Source organism: Coregonus clupeaformis, chromosome 1 (genome assembly GCF_020615455.1).
Source record: "Coregonus clupeaformis isolate EN_2021a chromosome 1, ASM2061545v1, whole genome shotgun sequence".
NCBI classification, from domain to species: domain Eukaryota; kingdom Metazoa; phylum Chordata; class Actinopteri; order Salmoniformes; family Salmonidae; genus Coregonus; species Coregonus clupeaformis.
In genome coordinates, this window is record NC_059192.1 from 22216590 (window position 1) to 22234953 (window position 18364).

At 42.9% G+C, this 18364-nt stretch overlaps 2 protein-coding genes across 4 annotated transcripts; one reads left to right on the top strand and one right to left on the bottom strand.

The window, feature by feature from the left end:
- Window positions 1–323: 323 nt before the first annotated feature.
- On the bottom strand, window positions 324–7898 carry nfe2l1b (nfe2 like bZIP transcription factor 1b). 3 transcript variants are annotated; one of them, XM_041857281.2, is made up of 6 exons: window positions 7802–7898; window positions 5361–6210; window positions 4487–4708; window positions 4298–4390; window positions 3984–4142; window positions 324–3908 (listed from the first exon to the last, which is right to left on the bottom strand). In XM_041857281.2, exons 2-6 carry the CDS (start codon window positions 5913–5915, stop codon window positions 2529–2531), a joined length of 2409 nt encoding a protein of 802 aa, XP_041713215.1. In that variant the 5' UTR covers window positions 5916–6210; window positions 7802–7898; the 3' UTR covers window positions 324–2528. The 3 variants fall into 3 exon arrangements, with proteins under 3 accessions (XP_041713215.1, XP_041713133.1, XP_041713299.1); XM_041857199.2 differs by having other exon boundaries at window positions 7698–7898; XM_041857365.2 differs by lacking the exon at window positions 7802–7898 and adding an exon at window positions 7022–7688.
- A 6107-nt stretch (window positions 7899–14005) lies between these two features.
- On the top strand, window positions 14006–17656 carry LOC121582154. The gene is made up of 4 exons (XM_041897773.1): window positions 14006–14091; window positions 14195–14436; window positions 16618–16804; window positions 17145–17656. The coding sequence occupies exons 1-4, from the start codon at window positions 14016–14018 to the stop codon at window positions 17333–17335; spliced, it is 696 nt and encodes a 231-aa protein (XP_041753707.1). The 5' UTR covers window positions 14006–14015; the 3' UTR covers window positions 17336–17656.
- Window positions 17657–18364: the final 708 nt, after the last annotated feature.

Consider the following 18364-nt stretch of genomic DNA (forward strand, 5'->3'; position numbering starts at 1 on the left):
TTTATCGAGTGGCGCAGCGGTCTAAGGCACTGCATCTCAGTGCTTGAGGCGTCACTACAGACGCCCTGGTTCGATTCCAGGCTGTATCACAACCGGCCGTGATTGGGAGTCCCATAGGGCGGCGCACAATTAGTCCGGGTTTGGCCGGTGTAGGCCGTCATTGTAAATAAGAATTTGTTCTTAACTGACTTGCCTAGTTAAATAAAGGTAAAATAAAATCTTCACAAAACCTAATGAGCTGACATCCTCCTACTCCCCCCAAAGTATACTTTTATAGACACATTTCACCCTGTTATTAACAACGCAAATGATGCAGTCACAGATGAAAATAAAAACACTTTATTAATCAAAATAACAATCCCAGATTGCCAGCAAATATTTTAAAGTAAACCAAAGAAACGGCACAGCCAAACCCAAAGCAGGGGTGAGAAGGCTGTGCAAAACACACAAACTACAGAAAAAGAATGACAAAACATGAAACATTTAAATATTTACAGAACAAACAAGACTAACAAATGCAGTGCACTAAGAGTAGTAATAACTTAATAGTGGGTTTTGCATTGTGTTGCAATGCAGGTGAACGTTTGCATGTCTGAATATGTCAAATGTTTTCTTAAGTGTGAGAACTAACAACTTATCAGCTGTCTCATTTCTTTTAATTAAAATGTTGAGACGCCCCAAATGTATTTCCTGCTAAAGTATTAGTTCTGCATGAAACATTTTATTAAAAGCAATGTATTTTACTTGGCTCCCCTCTGAGGTTAGTGATGACAAGAACAATGAAAGTTATGTGGATGAATAAGAACATAGGTCATTCTCATCATTGCAGCAACTTAGTTATTTCCCCCCCTTTACTGTAGATCTCACAAATGTACTCAAATTCTCCTTCAAACAGCCATCTCTGCCGCATTCAATTGACTAATTATCTTTTTTGTTAGGGGTACATGCTAAAACACAATTTTTGACCCCAATAAAACACAAGTTCAGATAATAGCACTTTAACAGTCCAATAACCTTTGTTCTCAAAACCCACAACAAAGGCATTCGAAAACAAGGTGCTCACTTCACACATTCTTCTTGTCAGTTCGATTCAATTGATTTACTTCTCTAACGACACAAACGTATGACCGTAAACTATTGCAGCTGACAACTAGGCTATTCATCAACTGAATCTTGTCCATTGCTTCAGGTAACTATCAAATAGAATGACAACATTCCCAAGTTACTCTTTCAAAGGCTACCACTCTGCAATTACTGGACAGCCATACTGCTTATCTCTGTCACCTTACAAGAAAACCAACCAACCTAATGTTAATGACAGTAAAGATGGGTGCATTTGATTAGTAATTAACAGGTGACACTTCCACAGGGTTGCAGTTCATACAGTAGTTCCTGCAAAGATGGCCTACCACAATCAGTATTGTGATTTTCCCTGGCCTGTAACATTCCTGCAATGTGGTTACAGGCACAACACACGGTGTGTGATGCAATAAGGGAGTAGACCTAAGATGATATGAAGCCAGACCTCTAACCTATCTTATTCTGGAGAGTATGAGAAAGTGTGGAAACAAAAAAATTACCAGAAGAGCTCATCCTTAAACCTGCGGCAGAGGGATAGCCAGAGACACGGCACGATGCATACAGCCAAGCCTTAGAAGGACAAATTACAGTGCTATGTATTGATATACAGAAGCTGGTACATTTGTAATGCAGTGTGTGCCTTCTTCCTCAGCGCCCCGTCTCCTATACTCGTCAAGCTCCACCATCATGGCTAGCCCAAGAATACTCTCCAAGCCTCTCTTTTTTTGTGTTCCAGTGTCCTAGTTCTACATCAGTCTCAATGACATTGGCCAATCAAAAAACGGTGGTATTTGTAATACAAACACATTTTGAATGAGTGCAGACTACCAAGACATTTGCCTAGAAAACAAGTGAAGTGAACCATACAAATTTGGTTAGTATCGGCGGTATAAGATAATGGTATCCCAGATGATGGACTTGCTTTTTATCTCAAGTTTCTCTTGGCTTTCCTCTTTACATGTGAAACTTCTACTTACTCCAGAAACACACTCCACCAATTACTTCAAGGCCCAAGCAAGAAATCTGGTTTAACAATCTGTTCAACGCTGACTAACAATTGGCCGGAATTTACACCCCAATTCATGTTGACTAAATGTTTGTTTTTCTTCAACTCCACTTCACTTGATACCAGTCCCTTCACTTCACAACATGATTTATCGGCTTCCTCTACACTGGCCTGGTGCCATAGGATCCAGAGAAGCCTTTGAACCCCTTATTTTCCTTGTTCATTCCTTTTTTCCACCTAAACAATGAAAAATCGTTTTCCAGAGAAAACGCAGGAACCCCCACCCAAAAAAAAAAAAAAAAACGAATGCAGGAAGAGTAGTCAACAACGCTATTTTTCTCCTCACAAGAATCTTCTCAAAGAAAAAAAGACATCTCTTGCGTCTGCAGAATTCGTTCTTAGTGATTTTTGCTAAATGAAAGAAAAGGCAGCAGCTTCCTCCTCACTTCTTTTTGTCCTTTTGTTTCTTGTCGGGCTTACGGGTCTGCTGATCTGTCATGCTGCGTGGCATTATCAGAACGCTGCCGTCGGCGCTGTACTGGAGCGAGTACTCGCTGGGGGGGTAGGGCCGGCCCTCCTCATCCCGAAGCTGGGTGAACACTTCCTGGTAGAGGCTTTGCACTTTCTGCTTCATCTGACGGATGGAGCGAATGAACTCCATCTTCTCCTTCAGAAGCCGCGCCTTGTCACGACGCATGTCGTGCACCCCTTGCTCCAGGTTGACGATGGTATCCAGCTTGCGCTTCCGGCAGTTCTGGGCCGCCATCTTGTTCTTGCCACGTCTACGAATGTCGCGAACGAGGGCCAGTTGGGCCTCGCTCAGGTGGTGCTTGGACAGAAGCTCGTTGAACTCCTCCACAGGCAGATTGATGATCTTCTCATTTGAGAAGGGGATCTTCATGGCCCGAGCCCGGCGCTCGTCGCGACTCGACTGTTTGTCCAGGAAGTCCTGTTGGGGCTGAAGCTTTGACTGCTTCTCGCGGCCCATTTTCTTGCCAGTGGGAATCGGTAGCTCTGGGTGTTCATCAAACGATGAAGACAGAGGTAAGTTGTAGGTGTGATTGTGGTTGATGTTGTCGAGCTGAGGGAGCCCGTGGAATTGGGAGGGGTCCTGGTAGCTCATGCGGCAGAGCTTGTTGAATTCGGGCTGGTAGCCCCCCACAGCACCTTCTTCTGGTTCCACGGTGGCTGACTCAGAGTCAGTGCTGTATCCCACAGCCCCTTCCTCTGAGAAGGTGGCAGAGGTGGAGGAGGAGGCGGCAGAGGAGCAGGAGGTCTCAGAGCTGCTCGGGGAGACCGGGCTGTGACTGGAGTCCAGGGAGAGGCCTGAGTCTGAGTCGAGTTCATCCTCCAACTGAGAGGCCTGGGCCTGGCTGAAGCCCTCCTCCATCGCCAGGTCCAGCAGGCTGATCTCATCCAGCATAGACTCCTCCAGCAGACTGCTGAAGGGGTCAGGCAACACTGGGGTCGAAGTGATGTTGTTGGTGCTGTTTAGAGGTGGTGGGAGAAAGAGTCCAGTCAGGTTGGTGGCTCCAAATGTAGAGTTGACGTTGGAGGAGTTGGAGCTGGAGGACATTCTAAGCAAGGGGGGGCGTGGGGTGCTAGTGCCATCAATCTCTGAATTGAAAAGCGTGGGGAAATCCTGGCTGCAGCTAGGGAGGGAGGCCTGGTGAAGGCTGACATCTTGGTGGATAAGGTTGGAGGAGCTAATAAGTCCAAAGCTTTCAACCGAGCCTGACTCGGTTGTGCTGCCACTGGAATTGGCACTGTTGGAAGTAGTGCTGAGGAAGGAGTTCTCGGAGGTGTTGTTAACCTCCATTTCCTTCAAAGAGAAAAACCTGGTTAGAGAACATCTAATAACAAACGAACCAGTTGTGATTAAAGCGCAAGTACAAACCTGTAGTTCCATGATAGCCATGATGTCTTGCCACTGCTGCTCCAGGTCCAACTGGGGCACAGGCTGGGGCAACGGGGGAGGCAGTGGCAGCCCCTGAGATGTGGATGGAGCTTCTTCATTGGCCACTGCAAGCTCAGCAGTGACTACAGGGGCTACAAACTGATAACAGATGTTTACCTTAAAAATTATCTCACAAACATGTTGAGATTATAATAGACCATAAAGGCAATCATCCATCTGTAATATCCTGGTTGTTTAACATAATTTAAATTAAGACGCTTCTGTCTCCTGAGACAGCTTGCAAATGTCTTTACCTCAGGAGATTCTTCTCCGAAAGGGAAGGTGGCCTCAAGCAGCCTCAGGCATTCCTGCAGAGACAGTGAGGTCTGAGAGCCAAGGCCTGGGAGCTGGGGGGAGGGGCAGACAGCACAGAGGTCACTCCCTTAACTATCAACTACAGTGGACACAGGATCATGAAAAACACAATCTGTACCCTTAGCTACCTGCTCTGGTATGCTCTCCCCTGTCTCTCCATCCACAGGCTGAGCCTCTTGAAGGTTCACTCCGTTCCTCCAGCTCTCCTGTGCCTCTGCTCCTTCCTCCTTCTCCTCTGGGCTGGGCTTCTCCGCCTCACTCTCCTTCTGGCGGCTGCTGTAGTTGAACACTTCCCGTCCTGCGCCAAGGTCGATATCCTGTCGCCACAGGATGTCAATCAAATCAATGTCCTGAAAAAGACATGTCAGATGAGAAAGATGTTAGGACTACAAAGAAAAGAGCCCTCTTGATTGAGTTGTACACCATCTTGTCTTACACAACTTCATTCTAAATGGATTCAATAGTCAAAGATGGCTTTACCTGTGACACGGTTGGCTTTACATTTTGATATTGTCATCCTCAGATATGTATATCGCCACGTGTTGGCATAAGAAGATTTAAAAGTCGAATCATGTAACTTCAGATCATGTAACTTGAAGCTAAGCCCACTGATTCAACCGTAGCCACTTAATTACCATAAAAGCATGTGATTCCACTCCAGTGGGAGACTGTTCATTTTAAAGCTTTAACAATGGCTTAGTGTTTGGCCCAAAACCACACTGCATCTTGAGTGGTGGTCCTGTGACTATTAGGGGAACGGATTACTCTAATGTAAGAACAGGACATTATAATAATGCAGATTACACAATGCCAGAAATAACTTCCATTTGATTACAATTGTGATTTATCAAGGTTCAGACATACAATAGGTCTCTGATAGACAGCTAAATACAGTAAGCATCTAGTAATATATCCCTGTACATTACAATAGAAGTGCCATGCCCCAGCTTGCCCTAGTCTTGTGATCCTGAGTAGAGGTGAGATCATTGCATGCTTTCTTACCTCTTTGGTGAGGTCATCATTGCCCTCCCTGTTGCCCTGCTCCTGGCTGTCCTCGGGGGCCACGGCTCCCAGGGTTCGGTCCTCTCCACTCAGATTGTAGGTGGACTCAGGCGCTCCGCCGCCCCCCCTCATGGCCGGGGCTTCGGAGTTGTTCACGTCCTCCAGGCCGGCCCCATTGTCCAGGGTGATGCTTGGGCTGGGCTGGCTGGCGGCGGACACCACAGTCTCAGGGTCGCGGTGCACCAACCACGTGCTCAGTTCTGGACTGGGCACTGACAGTCGATCTAGCTGGCGCACCTGGTTCAGCAGCCGGCGGGTGGTAAAGAACTGGTCGAGGTCCACACTCTTGGGATGGATGCCATACCCGTCCAGCGTGTTGCGGAGGTTGTGAAACTGCGTCTGGGTGTAGGCCGAGCTGGGGCCTAGGATGATCTCTTGCAGTGGGGGCAGTTGATTGCTCAGGTAGGTGTCCAGGTCCACCCGCACCCCAATGAGACTCAGGAGGATGGTGAACTGAATCAGGCCCTCTGTGAAGTACTTTTTCAGGTAAAGCATTTCTTTACAAAGGAACAAAAAGTGAAAGTAAAAAAATAAGTAAAAAATAAATAAAAACAATGGACAAACTAGAGTTCCGCAATAGTTGATATTGAGATAAAGACTGTGATAAAGAATGAAAAGTATGAAAATTGCAGATATGACAGAAGTGGAGAGGGACTTTTGGAGTTTGCTTAAAATGTGAATAGAATGTAGAGGGTTTCTGTGGTCTTTTATGCGAGTCCAATATCAGTCAAAGGGTGAACTGTTTTCTAGGTCAGGTTTTGGTCTTCCCCATTAGTAAGTCCTCCCATATCTGCACAGAGAGAGAGATCAAGGATAAATAAACCTCATTTTCTTGGTATTGATGCCTTTAAAATGTAATGACAGGATAAAAAAATATGTACTTGTTGAGTAAACAAGTTTAGGTCAACCTGAGCCTGTGTTCTACCATCAAATTTCACTTAGTCATAGAAAAAAGATTACATTACATAATGTCAAAAGAATATGATATGACATAACAGCAGTAGAATGCATCAAACATTGTTCGGGCCAGATGAAATGTGAGTTTGCTTTAGATGTTGAAACAAACAGGCTTTTCCTCGACCATGTACCATGGGCAGTTAGCCACACATAATTTAAGATGTCCAACTGCACTGATATAACCAACATGAATAGCCAAATAAAATGCACACTGAACTCATAACCATAAACCAATCATATGCACTGCCAGTGCAGAGGCAATAAATGAGAGAATAAACCGCCTCACATTCCACATATTTCTATGGGTGAGAACAATTAGAACCCTGCTTCTTAGCAGCAAACCATCACATCTCCACTTTCTAGAGCAGTGGTTTTCAAATCTCTCCTTGGGGACCCCCAGCTGTTCCATGGATTTGATCTATTCTAGAGCAAGCACACATGATTCCAGATGTCAACTAGTCATAAAACCCTTGATTAGGTTAATCAGGGGAGCTAGTTCAGGGCTACAACAAAATTGTGAACTGGGGGTCCCCGCAGAGAGGTTTAATGGCCACTGTCTCTAGCGGACACACTGTGCCTTAATCCCAATTCAAGATGAAGATCCATTTGACATGCCAACCTGACAATGCAGAACAACAAATCACCTAGCCCAGTGCAGGAATAGATAGTTGTTAAGGTGAAAGAGGGAGGGTCTCTTGGGTTCTCCTCCAGTAGCTACGCTTCAGTCTCCCTCTCATCCATTTTCTTTTCAAGATCTCCAGTTTACCGATGTGTCACTCACACATACACAATTACATTAAATTAATAGCAATAAAAACGATGCATCAGTATATCCATCAATAGTGTTTAAAAGTAGGCAACCTAAAAAATCCTTGCCAGCATCCAACGGCATTTATCGTCCAGACTCCAGTGGGAAGTGTTGATAACACTCACTTCCGCTATCAAGCAACCTCCCTAGCAACAAGTGGCGCATTGACAACAGACAGGCTGGTGAACCACTAACAAACCAAGGATACGATCACAACATGGGATTCTCACACATTTTTCCAATAGGAAAAGATAGGGGCGGGATGTTGATGTGACAGCAACGGGGAAAGAGAAATTGCTAAAATGTAACGTTAGTTAGCTAGCTAACGTAACTGTTACAATGTATTTTAAACAATGTTTTGCATTGCCACTCAAATAAATGTAGACACAAGAAGCAGATAGTCCATCCGCTAACTTTCAATCGTTTGTCAAAAACACTCAAGCACAATTAGCTACAGGCTAACGCAATCTAACGTTCTATAGCTAGCTAGCTAAAACCTATTTTCTACTTACGCGTGAAGATTTTATAAATTTGCCTGTATGCCCACAAGTCGACCACCTTCTATAACCATTATCTGAATCCAGAAGAGTTCCCTCATATGTTTTATAAGCATTACCCAAAGTCATTATCCACCCTTTCCCTCCATTGAATGGCCCACCATGACTTGCAATATTTCCAATTTGCTAGCTAGCAGCGGCGCGTCTGACGCCAAAACAGGCTTCCCACAGAGCATGCGTAGAATATTCTAGGGCGCATGTTTTCATCACAGCAGTGAAAATCCCCGAATTTAATCCCTGGTTTCACACATGAATTATAGACTTTAGTTAGGCTGAAAAAAAAAAAAACTTCATGTCATATTATAGATTTAAAATTGAAATTGAATACAACAATCAGCCCTTTCTATACAATGAGTCAATTTATTTGGGCTATAAACTTCTAAATCATTTGAGAAATAGGATAGGGCTAGGCCTATTAATGATCTAATAATTCACACAGAAAGTGAACAACTGGTTTCACAATTATGCCTAGGCTATTATGCCTGTGTAACAACATGTGTTTTATGTCATGTTTGTTTCTTTACATTTTTCTTTTCCTTTCTATTATTTTCTAATCATCCACTTATTTTAAAGCCCGACTGGTATATTAGTGGAAATTAACGATGCATGATTGTGCTATCTGACTCTTGATGATTACGTGTCAATATAATTAGGTTTATATCTGTCCCTTACTCACAAAAAAAAGAGGACATAGGCAGTAGGATAGGTGGATCCATTATCAACTTTCCACTGAAATTATTGTGATGTGTTATCATTTATTTGAATGATAGCTCAATTGGTAGAGCATGGCGCTTGTAGAATATTCTACATGTAAGTACCGCTTGTAACGCCAGGGTAGTGGGTTCGATCCCCGGGACCACCGATACGTAAAAACTGTATGCACACATGACTGTAAATCGTTTGGATAAAAGCGTCTGCTAAATGGCATATTATGTTATTATTATTACTTGTTTCACCTAAAGGAGAATGGGCTCTATAGGCCAAATGTATATATCTCTTTCTCAAATTGGAGCCTATGTAGTTGTGCACATGCGTATTGGAGACGCTTGTGGAATGACATGACCACGTCAACATCAGATACACCGCAGTGGACGTAGGCTAAACTAATAACGTTGTAAGTACTGCTAAAATGTATTTTTTATGAAAATGACATTTGTGCACAAACAAAAAATGTGTAGCCTAATTTGTGTACTTTTGGCTTTGACAAACTGCTGGATAATCCAGGAGATAAGAGATACAACTTCAAACATAATTTATTTTAACTTGTTAAGAATGTCTTATAAATTGCTCAGAAATATAAACCTTTTGATTGAAACGCATCATCATTTTTGTAGTTAAGGCTTCACATGCACATTCAATTCAAGTCATAGGCTCATAGTTATATGGCTCATTCATTACACATTCTATCACAGGGATCACTGCCATATGGACAAATTGTTGTGTGTGCTTTTGTGTGTAGGCCTAAATACACACTTGTTCCTATAATCTGTGTTAGTAATTCCATGGTATATCTGCATATAGGGTAGGTTTACCCCTAGAAATAGAATGAAGGTTAGCCATTATCAGAATCAGAAGCACCTTTTATTTGTCAAGTACATTTACACATACTCAGAATTTTATTTGGCGATATCTGTATGTTGCTGCTAGTGGTAGACAACATTTAGAGACATAATACAGACAGCGGGGTTTAAACAACGTTTACATACAACTAGGTAGAGTGAGCAGCCATCCTGGTTCTGTCAGCAACTCATACTGTCACCCGTGAGAATCGAACCGACAGCCCTGGCGATGCAAGCGCCATGTTCTACCATCTGAGCCACACGGGACCACAAATGTCGTAATGCAATATAGATGACGCCTGTACCATGTTTGACTATGATTGTTTTTAATGAGATAAAAAATCTGCATTTTGTATTATTGTGGAGTGACACTTAATTACATGTTTCTAACTCTACTGTCTGCATGTCTTTACAGTGTTTGCCATGTATCCTGCTCTCTTGTCCAACTATGACTCCGAGTGCCCCCATCCCAAGTTCTGCGATACACTTAGACTCGGAGTCTGAGGCAGTCAGTGCATAACAGAACTTTGGTAGGGGTTAACCCAACAGCGAGGTAGTGGAACAGGAAGAGCAGTCCAGGAGGGTCCAACTTGGTTGAATAACCCAATCTTCATCTCCACACCATCTCCAATTTATGAAGTTTATTGTGATAATGCTCTCTCTGTTGATACATAAAATCATACTTTCATAGGTTTTGTTACTCAAAGAGACCTCCAGTTACCACAGAGACAACAAACGGTATTTGAGTATAGGATAATGACTTTTTGTGAGTGATCATGATAGATGTATGCCACCAGATGGCAAGACAGCACATTTAAAGCAGGCAAAACATCCACCGTTTAATTCACCTTTGTATTAAACGTTTAATTAAGATTGGATTGATACATTCCTCATATCCAGGATGTGGACTAAATGTTGTTGAAAAATATTATTTTTATTACAGTTATCAACTTCAATTTGGCCTGTGCATTGGACAGCATCCATGTTCTTTGTATTTTGTTGCACATACAGTAAGCCATTATAATACACTATGAATACATACTTCTCTTAGTCATTTCTGTGATTTTAATATTTTTTTTCCTCTAAACTATCAATCCACCAGTATTTCAAAGAATGCATCTTCTTTTCAAGAAAATCTGTTTATGAACTATGAATTTGATAGCAAATTTACTGAAACTGTGACGAATTTCTCAGTTACATCACCACACAAGCGTATCCCCTCTGAACAAAATGATTGCTTTGACTGTTTAATGCAATGCATAAATGCATCAAAAATGTATAAAAATTATGGTTTGATAGTGTCAATAATTATAATGGAAAGAAAAAGGAATGAAAATACTCTTCCAATTCTTGTTGATAAAATGAAAAGTACTTTTCTGATTATCATCACCCCAAGTGACCAATTAGGTAACATAAGGTACGATGTAACTTTGAGAGGGATACAAATCGTTATCGAATCATTCACGACTACAACGTAACAGTGTCACGTTACGCCTCAGTGCATAAAATCCACAATCCCTCTCTCTGTGTAGGCGATTCTCAGATTGGGGATCGGGCATCAAAGGGGATGTCTCCGAACGCTGGTTCTGGAGTAGAATAACGACAGCAAGCGTCCCCTGCTGCGTTTAACCAGGACACTTTCACTTATCAGTCTTCCCCAATATTTTGAACACGTGCAGTATGCTGGGCACAGTTTTTCTGCAAGGCAATTAATGGAATAGAAATATGAGAAAGAAATCAAAGGCGAAACGGGTCCTTCACTACGAAAGTGAAGGAGATGAAGATGGGGCTCAAAACGTCGATGCAAGCTTTGTAAGAGTAGCCTATTGCCATAAAATGTTTGGATCTAAAAATATGAACAACTGCTGTGAGTTTTTATAAACGTGTTTTAACTTAATCATGCCATAACTGTCTAACAGCATGTGCAGAAAAGAAGAAAACAGATGTACAGTGGGGAGAACAAGTATTTGATACACTGCCGATTTTGCAGGTTTTCCTACTTACAAAGCATGTAAGTAGGAAGTTTTCCTACTTACAAATTCTGTAATTTTTATCATAGGTACACTTCAACTATGAGAGACGGAATCTAAAACAAAAATCCAGAAAATCACATTGTATGATTTTTAAGTAATTAATTTGCATTTTATTGCATGACATAAGTTATTGATACATCAGCAAAGCAGAACTTAATATTTGGTACAGAAACCTTTGTTTGCAATTACAGAGATCATACGTTTCCTGTAGGTCTTGACCAGGTTTGCACACACTGCAGCAGGGATTTTGACCCACTCCTCCATACAGACCTTCTCCAGATCCTTCAGGTTTCGGGGCTGTCGCTGGGCAATACGGACTTTCAGCTCCCTCCAAAGATTTTCTTGTGGGTTCAGGTCTGGAGACTTGCTAGGCCACTCCAGGACCTTGAGATGCTTCTTACCGAGCCACTCCTTAGTTGCCCTGGCTGTGTGTTTTCGGGTCGTTGTCATGCTGGAAGACCCAGCCACGACCCATCTTCAATGCTCTTACTGAGGGAAGGAGGTTGTTGGCCAAGATCTTGCGATATATGACCACATCCATCCTCCCCTCAATACGGTGCAGTCGTCCTGTCCCCTTTGCAGAAAAGCATCCCCAAAGAATGATGTTTCCACCTCCATGCTTCACGGTTGGGATGGTGTTCTTGGGGTTGTACTCATCCTTCTTCTTCCTCCAAACACGGCAAGTGGAGTTTAGACCAAAAAGCTCTATTTTTGTCTCATTAGACCACATGACCTTCTCCCATTCCTCCTCTGGATCATCCAGATGGTCATTGGCAAACTTCAGACGGGCCTGGACATGTGCTGGCTTGAGCAGGGGGACCTTGCGTGCGCTGCAGGATTTTAATCCATGACGGCGTAGTGTGTTACTAATGGTTTTCTTTGAGACTGTGGTCCCAGCTCTCTTCAGGTCATTGACCAGGTCCTGCCGTGTAGTTCTGGGCTGATCCCTCACCTTCCTCATGATCATTGATGCCCCACGAGGTGAGATCTTACATGGAGCCCCAGACCGAGGGTGATTGACCGTCATCTTGAACTTCTTCCATTTTCTAATAATTACGCCAACAGTTGTTGCCTTCTCATCCAAGCTGCTTGCCTATTGTCCTGTAGCCCATCCCAGCCTTGTGCAGGTCTACAATTGTATCCCTGATGTCCTTACACATGGTCTTGGCCATTGTGGAGAGGTTGGAGTCTGTTTGATTGAGTGTGTGGACAGGTGTCTTTTATACAGGTAACGAGTTCAAACAGGTGCAGTTAATACACGTAATGAGTGGAGAACAGGAGGGCTTCTTAAAGAAAAACTAACAGGTCTATGAGAGCCGGAATTCTTACTGGTTGGTAGGTGATCAAATACTTATGTCATGCAATAAAATGCAAATGAATTACTTAAAAATCATACAATGTGATTTTCTGGATTTTTGTTTTAGATTCCGTCTCTCACAGTTGAAGTGTACCTATGATAAAAATTACAGACCTCTACATGCTTTGTAAGTAGGAAAACCTGCAAAATCGGCAGTGTATCTGTAACGATCCCTGCAGTCTGAGTCGGTTTCTGTCTGGGTACTAGTTTTTCTGCTCGGGATCTCCAGTTTCCCGAGGGTTCTGGAACGCTCCCTGCCTGGTTGCCGGGCAACGTTGCTAGGCGGGAGCTCTCTTGATTTCCGCACCTGCATCCCATCAGCAATCTGCACACCTGGTCCTGATCATCACCCTTCTTAGGCTCTGTCCTAACATCCATTCCCTGCCGGATCGTTAGCCATGAACAGTATGTTTATCAGTGGATCAGCCTTAGAGCATGTAGCGTTAGTTTTGTTGTTTTGCACCTTGTTTGCTTGTTTTGTACTTACCTCCGTTTTGTTCCATCTGCAGTCACTCATCCGGAACCTTCACCCAACCTCTGCCTGATGGTCGGCGGCTGCCGAGCCATTACTGGACCTACCACTGCACCCTCAACAACCCATCCACGCCACCCGCTCTGTTCCCTGGATTATTCAGCCTCACTCGTGGATCTATTAAATAAACACTCACCTTTGTTTCAACCTACCTTGTCCTGGTCTGCTTCTGGGTTCTGGCTTAGTAAACCGTGACAGTATCAAATACTTGTTCTCCCCACTGTATCTTGATAAAGAGAAAGTCGACGAAAATTCTTCATCCTCAGCCGGCTTCCAGAAGTGGATAAGGGTTTGTTACCTGTACCGTACATACTGTATATCTCCATTGAACAATAGGCGGGTCTTTTTTGGACTGTGTGTGCAGTGTGCATTTATATGTTTTGTTACTTTATGTCACAACTTCAAAGCAGTCATTTTTTATGTGGTCCTGTTATAAAGGGTATCTCATGAAATAGGTTATGAAAGTTACTTGTCAAAGTCTTATTTCAGAGAAAGTTCGCAATGGTAATACAATAGTTAAAACTTTGGATGATAACTGTATACAAACTTTGAAATCCTCAACCCATATTATTTTGACAGGCTTTTGAGCTGGGCAGTCCTAACTTGTACCACCTGAGGGACAGCAATTCCAATACAGAGGTAAGCCTATACACACACAACCCACTCCTGCTGTACAGGTGTGGACAATTTGTGATGTGATGTTATCTTGAACATTCCTTCCAATACCAAACATCCAATACTGCTTTTGCATTGTCATGGCAGGGGTCAGAGTTTCTGCAGTCATACTCAAAGATGAAGCTCATTGCTATGGTGATTTGCATGCAAAGAGAGATAGAAAGCTTGAAAGATCAAATTCAGTGCCTTACAGGTGAGCAGATTAAAATAAATGACTGAAATCCTCTTGAAACTTTACACATTTGATCCAGAGTGAAGTTAAATGTTTAGGACATTTTGTGTGGATCACTCGACAGCATGTGGAGAGCTGTCCAGAAACCTTAAAGCCCTGATAGAAAATACCCAGAGGTGGTCGAATGAGGACAGCAAGACGTCTGTCCAAGCATCACGTCCTAGCCTAACTGTAGGATTTGTCAATGGAGATGCCATGGCCCCAGATTTACTGGCCTGCCCAGCTGGGATGAATGGGCAGCGGGAGAAACAGGCGGCCTTACCCCAGAAACCACACAGGCACCTTAGGGATGGACTCTTCACTGAGGTACAGATAAACCACTACACTGATTTTTGGGTCATGTTCAATAGGCACAAAATGGGATTAAAAAATATATATATAGTGGGGAAAAAAAGTATTTAGTCAGCCACCAATTGTGCAAGTTCTCCCACTTAAAAATATGAGAGAGGCCTGTAATTTTCGTCATAGGTACACGTCAACTATGACAGACAAATTGAGATTTTTTTCCCCCAGAAAATCACATTGTAGGATTTTAAATGAATTTATTTGCAAATTATGGTGGAAAATAAGTATTTGGTCACCTACAAACAAGCAAGATTTCTGGCTCTCACAGACCTGTAACTTCTTCTTTAAGAGGCTCCTCTGTCCTCCACTCGTTACCTGTATTAATGGCACCTGTTTGAACTTGTCATCAGTATAAAAGACACCTGTCCACAACCTCAAACAGTCACACTCCAAACTCCACTATGGCCAAGACCAAAGAGCTGTCAAAGGACACCAGAAACAAAATTGTAGACCTGCACCAGGCTGGGAAGACTGAATCTGCAATAGGTAAGCAGCTTGGTTTGAAGAAATCAACTGTGGGAGCAATTATTAGGAAATGGAAGACATACAAGACCACTGATAATCTCCCTCGATCTGGGGCTCCACGCAAGATCTCACCCCGTGGGGTCAAAATGATCACAAGAACGGTGAGCAAAAATCCCAGAACCACACGGGGGGACCTAGTGAATGACCTGCAGAGAGCTGGGACCAAAGTAACAAAGCCTACCATCAGTAACACACTACGCCGCCAGGGACTCAAATCCTGCAGTGCAAGACGTGTCCTGAGACTCCTTAGACTCCTGAGTGGTGCAGTGGTCTAAGGCACTGCATCGCAGTGCTAACTGTGCCACTAGAGATCCTGGTTCGAATCCAGGCTCTGTCGCAGCCAGCCGCGACCGGGAGACTCATGGGCGGTGCACAATTGGCCCAGCGTCGTCCAGGGTAGGGGAGGGAATGGCCGGCAGGGATGTAGCTCAGTTGATAGAGCATGGCGTTTGCAACGCCAGGGTTGTGGGTTCGATTCCCACGGGGGGCCAGTATAAAAAATAAATAAAAATGTATTCACTAACTGTAAGTCGCTCTGGATAAGAGCGTCTGCTAAATGACTAAAATGTAATGTAAATGTGTCCCCCTGCTTAAGCCAGTACATGTCCAGGCCCGTCTGAAGTTTGCTAGAGTGCATTTGGATGATCCAGAAGAGGATTGGGAGAATGTCAGATGAAACCAAAATATAACTTTTTGGTAAAAACTCAACTCGTCGTGTTTGGAGGACAAAGAATGCTGAGTTGCATCCAAAGAACACCATACCTACTGTGAAGCATGGGGGTGGAAACATCATGCTTTGGGGCTGTTTTTCTGCAAAGGGACCAGGACGACTGATCCGTGTAAAGGAAAGAATGAATGGGGCCATGTATCGTGAGATTTTGAGTGAAAACCTCCTTCCATCAGCAAGGGCATTGAAGATGAAACGTGGCTGGGTCTTTCAGCATGACAATGATCCCAAACACACCGCCCGGGCAACGAAGGAGTGGCTTCGTAAGAAGCATTTCAAGGTCCTGGAGTGGCCTAGCCAGTCTCCAGATCTCAACCCCATAGAAAATCTTTGGAGGGAGTTGAAAGTCCTTGTTGCCCAGCGACAGCCCCAAAACATCACTGCTCTAGAGGAGATCTGCATGGAGGAATGGGCCAAAATACCAGCAACAGTGTGTGAAAACCTTGTGAAGACTTACAGAAAACGTTTGACCTGTATCATTGCCAACAAAGGGTATATAACAAAGTATTGAGAAACTTTTGTTATTGACCAAATACTTATTTTCCACCATAATTTGCAAATAAATTGATAAAAAATCCTACAATGTGATTTTCTGGATGTTTTTTCCTCATTTTGTCTGTCATAGTTGACGTGTACCTATGATGAAAATTACAGGCCTCTCTCATCTTTTTAAGTGGGAGAACATGCACAATTGGTGGCTGACTAAATACTTTTTTCCCCCACTGTATATTTGGAGGAGGTACTACCTGGGCTGGACCTGCCAGAAATAACACGTATTTTAATTTTTCCAATGGAATATTTTGTCTAAAAAAACGAACTAACACCCTGCCTCTTTTGAACTGGTTGGCAGTCTCAAAGTGTTATATATACACATCTTATTTTGTCCTCAGTTCATTACCCCAGAGCTGTTGGAACGCTGCAACACTGGCACGACAGCTCAGAAACTGACCAATGACCTGTTGCGAGGGCTGTATGAGAGGGACTGCCTAGCCTCCCACTCCATCTCAGGGCTGGTGTACAACAAGAAAGCTCAGACCAAACCTGCTCTCCCTCCTGAGGAGATCCAGGCCATACTGAGTAAGCAGCCTTTCCCTCAACATACCTTATTGGTAGACTAGACATAATAAAGACAGCACAGAACACTGAGGTTCAGTGGAAAGTTGTATTATTGTTTGAAAAAGGATAGTTGGAATGTCTTAAATAAATATCTACAATCGTTGTAGCCTTTGGTTTTGACTTGCATAATAACTGTATTGTCACTGTTTCCTAACTGTTCCTGACCTAGTTTTCTAACCTTAAACCACCTCTATGAATTGACGTACATGAGAGAAAAAACACGTGTTATGGACCACTGTAATCATTTCTGTTTAAGGGAGTTCCGCATGCAAATGTAAATTTCATGTGACTATTTCCACAGGGATAGTTCAGTATTTTTTTCCTGGAAAGACGGATGCGGAAATTAAAGGGTACATCCGGCAGAAACTGCAGAACGAGGCGAAGAGGCTGAGGAAGATGCCTCCACTGTTGGGTAATATGGATTCCAGCTTTGACCTGCCCTGCCCCAGAACAAGTATTGTTAACATGGATTTTGTCAAGGATCAAAGGTGAAATATCTGATTATGGATAATTGACAAATGCATCGGGTTAGTAATATTATACTTTTTTTCGACTGCTGACGTTAGTGAGAGGTTGAAATTTGAATAGGTGATCATGCAGAATGCAAGTTTAACCTCAGTTCAATCAAACATGAATTCAAACTTTGCATTCACCTTGGCCTCTGGTTGCTGCAAGTGCAGCCAGCTCTAGATAAAGCATAATACGGTAGCATATGTGAACTTTATGTCCCTTTATAAATATTAGCCCATTGTCTTTCTATTTTGTATTTTTAATATAATCATTTGCAAGAGATTGGACCTTGCAAAATCAATGCTGAACGAGTGTTAGCACATTCTCAATGCCTTTGAAAATGAACTGTACGATGAGCCCCATGATCAGTTAATGTTTTTTTTATTTTTTATGACAACCTGATAAATGACTGGATTGAACAAAATAGGTATCTGGCAATTTGTAGTTTTTCCGTTATCCTGCATCATCAAGAAAATATATAAGAAAATATGTTTTGCATATTTTCAAGAGGGTATGTGTGTGCACAGACAATGCCAGCAGAGAGAGCTGGTGAGATGAGAGGCGATCAATGACCAAGGAAGAGTGACAACAGCAGGGGACACTGAGCCAATTGCCTTGGCAACCCTAGTCTTTTGGGCTACAGAGGCCCAACATACAGTGGGGAAAAAAAGTATTTAGCCAGCCACCAATTGTGCAAGTTCTCCCACTTAAAAAGATGAGAGAGGCCTGTAATTTTCATCATAGGTACACGTCAACTATGACAGACAAATTGAGAAAAAAAAATCCAGAAAATCCCATTGTAGGATTTTTAATGAATTTATTTGCAAATTATGGTGAAAAATAAGTATTTGGTCACCTACAAACAAGCAAGATTTCTGGCTCTCACAGACCTGTAACTTCTTCTTTAAGAGGCTCCTCTGTCCTCCACTCGTTACCTGTATTAATGGCACCTGTTTGAACTTGTTATCAGTATAAAAGACACCTGTCCACAACCTCATACAGTCACACTCC